This window comes from Dipteris shenzhenensis, chromosome 15, assembly GCF_047967505.1.
Source record: "Dipteris shenzhenensis isolate YYH24624 ecotype China chromosome 15, Dip_SZ_1.0, whole genome shotgun sequence".
Taxonomy (NCBI): Eukaryota; Viridiplantae; Streptophyta; class Polypodiopsida; order Gleicheniales; family Dipteridaceae; genus Dipteris; species Dipteris shenzhenensis.
Window position 1 is genome coordinate 8,114,869 of NC_141610.1, and position 9,663 is coordinate 8,124,531.

General features: G+C 46.3%; 1 protein-coding gene across 1 annotated transcript; it reads left to right on the top strand.

Annotated features, from left to right (window-relative positions):
* Positions 1-7,962: 7,962 nt before the first annotated feature.
* LOC147893304 (putative serine acetyltransferase 1) lies at positions 7,963-9,431 on the top strand. Its single transcript, XM_087386071.1, has one exon. It carries the CDS (start codon positions 8,125-8,127, stop codon positions 9,424-9,426), a length of 1,302 nt encoding a protein of 433 aa, XP_087242197.1. The 5' UTR covers positions 7,963-8,124; the 3' UTR covers positions 9,427-9,431.
* Positions 9,432-9,663: the final 232 nt, after the last annotated feature.

The following is a 9,663-nucleotide window of genomic DNA, read 5'->3' on the forward strand; positions in this document are numbered from 1 at the left end:
CTTGCCATTAGGCAGGATAGGAAAGAAGCCTATGAGTGCAAGGAAGCGTTGTTCATGTGTGCAAGGAAGCGTTGTTATGGGGTCCCACTCCCCAGCCTCCTAGCCACACATATCTCCCCACTTCCAAAAAAGAGCCAGTTGGGATAGTGGGGAGGGTCTGATGCCTTCTTTATATCCAAGGACCCACAAGAGTCACCAATATGAAATTTCTATCCCCCATTTAAAATGTATCACCAGCGCATCTAGGGGCCTCAATACCCCTTTAATCTTTCATATATCCAAGGTGCCACCATGAGGGGGGTTAGGACCAGACAACAAGGCCCATAATTCCAACACCCCCCATGGGCCTAACCCCACGAATGTAGAATTGCCAGTCAGATGTTGCACACCCATTCAAGGTGCGAACAACTAATCATATGCGATCGCCCACTAAGGGCCCACACTGCCAATCAATATTGCACAGTCCACTGATGTAGGCCATCAATTCCCATGCCAAGTCTTCACATCATAGATGTACACAAAACACGAGGGTCATCACTTCCCACGTGTGCAATCGCCATAGAATCGTGCACGTGCGTGACTTTCCATGAACAATTGTCATTGTTGTTGCCACATGTCATCACCACAGTCCGCAGGGCAACAGCCTACTCTGATACCATTGTAGGGCAGCCTTTGCATGGCTGCCACATGTCCAAGGAAGCACCGAGTATGGGGGGTCCCACTCCCCCAGCTCCTAGCCACGCATATCTCCGCACTTCCCAAAAAGAGCCGGTTGGGATAGTGGGGAGGGTCTGAAGACATCTTTATATCCAAGGACCCATGATGAATTATTGTCAATATTTCTTGAGAAAGATAGGAGGAACAAAGATATGCAGATAGAAATGGTGTTGATCGAGCCCTTATCAGCACAAGCAACAATTGGAAGAACAACAAGAAGATCAGATGCAAATCTCGAAAGTGGATTGGGCACAAGGAAGTAGATTGCTTGAAAAGGAGCAAGGACAAGCAAAGCATCATACCAACTTCATTGAAGATGATGTTCGAGACATTTCTAAAACAAGAAAAGACAGTCTAGGCCACATACCTCTCACTCCATGATGAGGTCAACGACAATTGGGCTTTCTAATCCCCCCTTTCCCTTCAAATATTTTGAGAGTCAATAAGGATTCTTTGCCCAAGTTGTCCCCTAAAATGATTGTGGTAGTCAATCATGAAATAAGCCTTGTTTCTATAAAAGGTAGCAAAGGGGGATAATTAACCAATACTTCAGCTTTAGTCATAAGTTGATTGAGGGAGTAATATGGCATGAGAGTTGTGCATGGCTAGGTCACCGCTTTGTAGTGATGGGATGGAGTTAGAGGTTGGTTGTCTCTTTGGCGTTCGAGTCTCACCACCTTTCACTCCGAAAGGGTGTTTGTTGGATAAATAGAATCTATTAGTGTGAACACAATGATCGCTAGTGTGAACAGTGTTAGTAAGTGGTTTGTGAATGCCATCATCTATGATGACATGGGCAGGGATCTCCCTATGACATCATCAATGATGTATAGTGTGGAGGTTCTATGAGCCTATAAAAGGAGGATTTGTAATTGCAATGGTTTTCAATGTAGTACCTTTTATCGTAAATTTGCTTTCTATTCGGACAGTACCTTGCTCTGTGTGTGTGTGTGTGTGTGCACGTGCGTGCACAATCTCCTGGCACTATGCATGTTAACTCTCTAATCCCATCCCCTCTTTAAAAGTTTCATTTTGCCCTCGCCCCCTCCCATACCCTCTAGTCCTGTCCCTCTTCTAAACTTCTCCCTGTCTTGCAACCACTCCCCCCCATACCCTTTTAATTTTGTTCAAGCAAGCAAGGAAATTTAGGTCACACACCCTCCCCTTCTGTCTCATAGTCTTGTGTGCATTACCTCTCTCCACTTTACGTGAGCATGTCTTTGGCTGATGGATTAAGCTCATCTTAGGGCCACAAAAGACAAGATGACAAATTTGATGGAGATAGCAAGAACAAAGCTTGAAGGGGGGGGGGGAGAGAGAGAGAGAGAGAGAGAGAGAGAGAGAGAGAGAGAGAGAGAGGGGGGGGGGGGTGAGGGAGGGAGGAAGGGAGGGGGGGAGAGAGGGAGAGACACAGAGAGAGAGAGAGAGAGAGAGAGAGAGAGAGAGAGAGAGAGAGAGAGAGAGAGAGACCAAAACGGCTTGTCTTAAAGATTGAAATTGGGCTAAGAGAACCAAATGTGCTAGATTAGGAGTGGGTAAAAAGCTCAACCCACATAGTTGAGAGCTCTCGGTGTTAGATGAGAGAGAGAGAGAGAGAGAGAGAGAGAGAGCAAAACGGCTTGTCTTAAAGATTAAAATTAGGCCAAGAGAACAGAACGTGCTAGATTAGGAGTGGGTAAAAAGCTCAACCCACACAGCTGAGAGCTCTCGGTGTTAGATTCTTAGCACTGGATTTTCATGAATAGCAAATGAGTCACTTTCGTTTGAAGTTAAATGCTATACTATAGGTTAATTATCTTTTACTCTTTTGCTAGGTGATGCATGGAACTCCTACTTCTGAGAACCGAGTTATGATTGTTTAAGGAGGGAGCTAGACCTCACATTAAGGCATTTCTGCTTATAGTGTGGCAAACTTAACGGTCTTAATTTGATTGTCTGTATACATGCAAAGATCAGAATTTTAGCTTGATTTTGTTTACAAACAAGGTGAATGAATTGAGAGAAGGAGAATCCTTCACCCAATAAGTATCAATAGCAAAGACAATAAAAATGCAAGAAGGAGCAAATTAGAATAGTCGATCGGAATGAGGGGCGAAGTAGCCTCTCCCTAAGATGTTGAGACAAAAGGAGGAGAGTGAGCTCATTCAATGGCACAAGGGAATCATAATGAGAGCGAAGCCTGCTACCTAGGAGTATCGATCTTGCACAGATTAGCTGAACGACTCTATGGGAACCCGGAAGAACGGTGCAACGCTATCGATTTTCAAAGCAATGGGAGCGCAAACGACCATGGGAAGTGCGAAAAAGATCCAAGGGAAACTCACCTACAATTCAGAAGAGATTTGCATGGGAGGGGAAGAAGAACTTGAGGAATCTTTGAGGCCAGAGGAGCAAGGGCAGCGGGGGATGGAGGAGACGAGGTGGAGGAGAGGCGAGCGGCGGCCATCACTGCTACGATCCATGGAGAGGAGAAAGGCGAGGGATGATTCAAGGGAGGGGGAGGAGGAGGAGGAGAAGCCACAGAAAGGGAGGAAAGCTTGAAGGAAGGACACTAGCGGCCAGCGAAGCTTGAAGGTTGGCCGTCATAGCCAAGCTCGAAGCTTTGAAACATAGAAGAACCATAGTGATGAAGAAAAAATGATGAAAACTCAAACGTTGACGGTGCGCACCTTGCATCTATTTCGCTGCTGCAAAGACCACCGACCAAACACAAATTCCCAAATATTTGAAAAAAAGGACCCATTTTTCTCTTTCGAGCCCAAACGCTTACTAAGCCCTACCGCATTGGGGGCAGGCCAAAAATGCAAAAGCACAATTGCTTGAAAGTGACAAAGTGAATCCAAAGGTCGTTTGTGCTAGCTTAGCCCACCTAATAAGGATTTAGTCCTTTCATAGCACTACTAATCCAGTATAAAAAAAGACAAAAGAGGACGCCTACCAGCACGCTAAAGAAAGACTCCCCACTTCATATTGAAAATGGGCAGTGAAAGGGTTCAAACTTCAAAAGAGAATGAGTTTAAAGGGGCGGCTACGTAGCAGTGACGTAGAATATGAATATTCTTAGATTCGATGCTGTCTCAAGTTGCAGGATGGCGAATGAATCGTTACCACGTGCCGCGCAGAAGGCCTTCCGTTTCTGTTGTGCGACCAGCATATTTCGTGACGTCGCCCGCCTGAATTATTCACAGCCTTAAAACTATACTACTTAAATTAAAATACGGTTGTATGACGTACTTGTGTGGATGCCAAGACTCGTGGCCGTAAACTCGTTCACCGGTGTAATAATATTCAAATGCATATCAAACAGCGACGTGCCAATTATGTATTTTGCAAGGAACATATGAATTGAGAAAGGTATTAAGGCTACGCTACTTTTTCTCAAAGTGTCTTGTCCAATCTTTTGTAGAAATTGAATTTAGGTCGTCTCCACATCTCCATTACCTTTTTGAGCAACACATTACCACTTTGTAAAAAAATAAAAATAGAAAACCTACTCAACCCTCACCTCGTCCTATCAAGGGGCAAACAGCCCCGGACGAGTAGGCATAGGGGCTGGCTGGGGATGGAACACCCCCACACACACACACACACACACACACCCCACACTCACACACATGTTCAACCAAGAGGCCAAGCCCGTGGCTGTTAAGTATCCACCATTTTATTCCATGGGTTTGTATTTCTACTTTGAGGAACTAGAAAGGCATTTTCCTTACAAGAAGAATGGCTAAAGGCAGGTTCTAAATCAGAGGTTTGGGGGGAAAAACAAGGTTACAACTCATTTCAACTCACACATTGTCGGTTTCGAAAGAATTTACGTGATGTAGCCAGCTTCTCACAAAACTGCGTAGCCTTTGGGTTTCTTACTTGTAGACGCAAAATTGCAAAAATTTAATGGGCTGCATGTAGTTAAAAGCAATCATTACGCTTGGTTTTTTCGTGAGCCCCATCTTGGAAGTAGGGGCTTAGAAAAAAACCGGTTTGATTCGAACTTGCAACCCCACAGCTTCACGTGAACACTTCCTTTACAAACCATGTTCTGTGGTTTGCAATTCAACCCTTTGGCATGAATAGGCTCTAGTGCTCTAGGAAAATAGCCTAGTTTAAAGTCTTTATTCCAGTCTAACTCTTTGAAGATTTCAAGCCAAGAGTAAATGGAAAAGCCATCTTAATTATTTGGAGCTCACATTTTTTACATCTGCCAAATGCAAGCCATGTGCCTTGAGATATTGAAGACAATTGTTCCAAGATTCTATCCAAGAGAAAGATTCCATTAATGTTGACTTCCAAAATAGACTATGCAACGACCGGCCATGATCTAAATATTGCTATCAAACAAAACGTAGCTAGTTGAATATGGGGCATCATGGTATTATGGGTGGGCAAGCTCTTTTGGAAGTGAAACTCATTGGTCCATGAGAGGCCTCCCCCACACATTTTGTGCACATGAATACAAATGACGGAAGTAGAAAGCAATCTAAGAGGTAGCTTGTGAGTATGATAGTGAGAGCATATTCCTACATTCATCAGTGCCACTCTATTTCCATGGGAAGTGTTGTTTCTACATTTGTCCATGCAATTCTAGTGGCCACTATGATTGTGGTGGGGATATAGGCCTTCTACACTATCTTTTAATCCTTGCCATTTTGACTCCCATCGAAAAATTAAAGGTCAATCAATCCACATATAACCCAATCTAGACCTAAAATTTAGAAGGCTTACCATGGTATACAATGAATCCAATCATTAAAATCCAGCCAAGTGCCCACTTTTCAAGGGTTGACCACTTGCATTCAAAGACTTAATAGACCACTACGAAGGGACTCTTATGCTATATTGCACTTGTACACACTGTGTGGATTATAAGCCTTTTGCTTGTGTGTAGCATGCATGCATGCACATGTGTATGTGGTACTATGGGGGCACATGTGTATACATGGGTGGGAGCTTGAGAGGCACATCGATGTGAAAGCCAATGTGCCACTAGGAGTGAATACTAAAATCTCTATCCAACTAGAGTCCCTATTCAATGGCAAAGAGTTTGTAACCTTTGTGTCACCAATTTTGCATAACCTATTTTATTTTGAGTGCCATTAGCTCTCCTTTGGCTTGCTATTCCATGCTCCTCGCACCAGTCTCCATTGAATTGAGTAGTTCAACATTTCCTATGTGTGCCTTAGTATGACATGGTTCATGGAAGGTTTGCCCATGATTTTGCACTACGCATTTTCTAATGCTTTAAAGGCTTGGGTTGCATTGAGTTCTAGTGGTGGATTGAGTTCCCATATTCTACTCTGTTCCTTTAAGTTGTAACTTGCGTTCCCATATTCTCCTAATGTGATGGCCTTGTTTTGTTCCTCTTAGGTGCAACTTGCATTCTTAGATGCATACCCATCTTGTTATTAGTTAAAGATGCATATTTTTAGGAAGGGGATAACTTACTTTAATTTTTGGGTGATGTTCAAAAGCAAAAGAATTGGCTTTGTAGTTCGACATTGTCTGTAAAAGAGAAATGCTACTCTCTCTCTCTCTCTCTCACACACACACACACACACGCACACACACACACACACACACACACATGCACGCATGCACACACGTGCACGTGCACACGCACATGCACACGCACACGTACACACATGCATGCACACGTGGGTGAACACATGCATGCACACACATGCACACGTATGAGAGTGCACATGTGCGGTGCGTGCACGCTTGTGCACACACACACACACACACACACACACGTGTACATGCACGTCATGGAAGTCGAATCGCCCATCGTAAGCGACTTCAAGCACCCCCTTCCCACCCTAGGCAATCTCAAACATCTTGTCCGCTCCCCCCTCCCTCCCCCCTGCCAAACACACACACACACACACACACACACACACACACACACACATGCTAATATCAATGTAGAAGCCACCCCAACTCCAATCTTGGCATTTAGATTTCCTTTTAAATTTTCCATAGAGCAACAAGAAAAATCATTGCATTAGCAAATACGTGTTTATCGAGTATTTGATTTAGAGAGGATTAGAGTATTGTAGCCTTCTATTTTAGAGTTAGGGGAAATGGCTTAATAGAATGCCAAGTTGTATTGAAGTTGTAATAGCAGACTCCAAAACTTACATTTTTGTATCACAAAATGAATTGTCTACCCACCACTGTCTACCCACCACTTGGAACTTTAGACTTCTTAAGAGTCTAGACTATTTGGGATGCACATGACTTAGGAGCAGAAAACAAGAGTCGAACTCCACATGCCACCACACTCACAACTCTTCGAATAGGAGCTTGAGAAAATGGGGGCAAAATGTAACATGTAGGCTGAGGGTCAACTTTGAGGGCCAAGCTTGATTCCTGAGTGGTGAGTAATGAGAGACTTGCAAGCTAGAAGGCAGCTAGCACTAATACGAATATATATATTTGATAGTAGATATGATTCATAATACGTATATATACATTTTGTGTGTGTGTGTGTCCGTCCTAGCTAGTAGGCTTCAAAATGAAGCTTATGCTCAATGTACACGCGATGAGTTGTGTGAGGTTGGTGGCGATGCTAATTTGTTCACTTGTCTAATTAGTGAGGTTAGTGCTCCTTTCCTCATCTTCATTTTTTGGGATGCCAATTCCAGCACCAGTTCTCCAATCGAAGTTGACTAGTAGTTGAAGAATCACCTGCGGAGAGGGGAAGCGAAGGGGAGCATACTTGTACAACAGAGTGGCAATTGGTGGAAACTTTGTCAGGGCGTCCGATCTTCGTGAACATGTCTTCACCATTTTTAACTTTGTTGTAGCACCTCCAACTCGCCATCAGGCCGTACACAGGCTGCCGTCTTGCCTGTGCGTGTGCAATAACTCTTAGGGCCAGTGCACACGCACGTAGTGGTGTGTAGCTAGAGAAGAAGGAATTCTGCTCACACGTTTTAATTCGAAAGAAGAGATTCAAGGTCATTCAATGTAGGCAGAAGTACCTAGGCAGGTGTTTAGAGTTCTAGACTAGTGTGCAGAGGGAGCTCCAACGTTTTGCACCATTGTGTAGTGGCAAGTGATTGGTTCAAACTAAAATGTTGCATTGGTGCTCGTTTTGGCACCTTCAAAAATCAAGTGCTCCATTTGCGCATTTGTGCGCTACCACCACCAATTTTGGATTTTCGTGGTGGCTATAGAGGTTGCTAAAGTCGCTAAAATTGTTTGGGAGGCAAAGAAGCAATGCACAGCATGAGGCGGGCATTGCGTTGCTAGAAAGATGACTAAGTAAACAGGAAAACGAACCACGTCTGTCGGCTTTTCGAGGGCGTTCCTTCCCTCACCCTCTCCGTCTCTCTTGGAGTTGGGACGGGAGCCACGCCGCCATAGCCACACCTTCGCGCCCTTGCCTTTCGCCTTCCTCATCTTATGGACCTCCTCCATCATTCCCTCCTCCGACCCCTCCCCCCCTCGCCAGAACGTGCTAATTCCTTTCCCCCATCTTCTTGCCCTTCCAATTTGAGATCTCGCGTTCCCTCCCGCTTCTCTCTTCCTTCGCCTGCATCCGTCGTTCAAGATGGCTGCGCCTCTTCTACCGCCCAGGGGTATTCGGCAATGGCCTTGTCGGCCGATGGACAGGATCACAGCGATGGAACTGCGCACTTTCCGAATACGGCACCCTCCTCTGTGCGACTGGAGAATTCGAATCCTACCGTTGTAGCACAGCACTCGAGCGTCCAGAACCATCATCGGGAGCTTCTCGTGTTTGATGGTAGACAGAATCTTCTGGGTGTACACAGCGGTTCCGTCTCTTCTGCGAATGGAAAACCTGGCACGGACCATTCTTCGAACCGGCTAAATGGTACTCCACTGACAAGGCTAAACAAAGCGGGGCAATCCCACGACGACAGGCTTGTTTTAGAGGAAACAGACGAGCTTTGGCTCCAAATGCGTGCCGAAGCAAGGCGCGACGCCGACCGGGAGCCTGTGCTAGGGAGCTACCTGTACTGCACAATTCTAGCACACCGTTCGCTGGAGCGCGCGCTCGCTTTCCATCTGGGCAACAAGCTGTCCAGCACGACGCTACTGAGCACGCATCTCTACAATCTGATGGCGGAGACCTTCATGGGCGACGCCGAAATCCGGGCGGCGGTACGCGCGGACATAAAGGCGGTGAGGGAGCGAGACCCGGCGTGCAAGTCCTATTCGCAGTGCATGCTCAACTTCAAGGGCTTTCAGGCGTGCGAGGCGCACAGGGTGGCGCACAAGCTGTGGGGGCAAGGGCGAGAATCGTTGGCGCTGGCGTTACATAGCCGGGTATCGGAGGTGTTTGCGGTGGACATACATCCGGCAGCGAGGCTGGGTAAGGGGCTATTGTTGGATCATGCGACGGGGGTGGTGATAGGGGAGACGGCGGTGGTAGGGGAGGATGTGTCGATATTGCACGGGGTGACGCTTGGGGGGACGGGGAAGACGGGGGGGGAGAGGCATCCGAAGGTGGGAGACGGGGTGTTGATAGGAGCGGGGGCGACGATTTTGGGGAGGGTGAGGCTGGGGGAGGGGGCCAAGATCGGCGCCGGATCGGTGGTACTCACCGACGTTCCGCCCAGAACCACCGCCGTCGGCAACCCGGCGCGCCTCCTGGTGGGCGGCGCTTCGCCCCTCCCCCGCCCCTCCCTCGCCATGGACCACACGTCCTTCATCTCCTGCTGGTCCGACTACGTTATCTGACTCTTAACGCGTACCTTTATATGTAAATGTCATTGCTTCATAGAAACATTTGAACGTTTTATTATTTGAAACATTTTATTAGTGTAGAATTTTGAACCAGCCCGTTTGTGGCATCCGCATTGCTACTCTTGCTCCACTCTCTTGTTTAATTCGAGCCCACTTGTGTGGCACCAACGATGTTTCCCATGCTCCCCCCTTCTTGTAGTTGCTTATGTTCTAACGCATGTTCATAGGAGA

Excerpts from the sequence above, each read along its gene's own strand:
- LOC147893304 (XM_087386071.1), top strand. The coding sequence starts at position 8,125 with ATGGACCTCCTCCATCATTCCCTCCTCCGACCCCTCCCCCCCTCGCCA.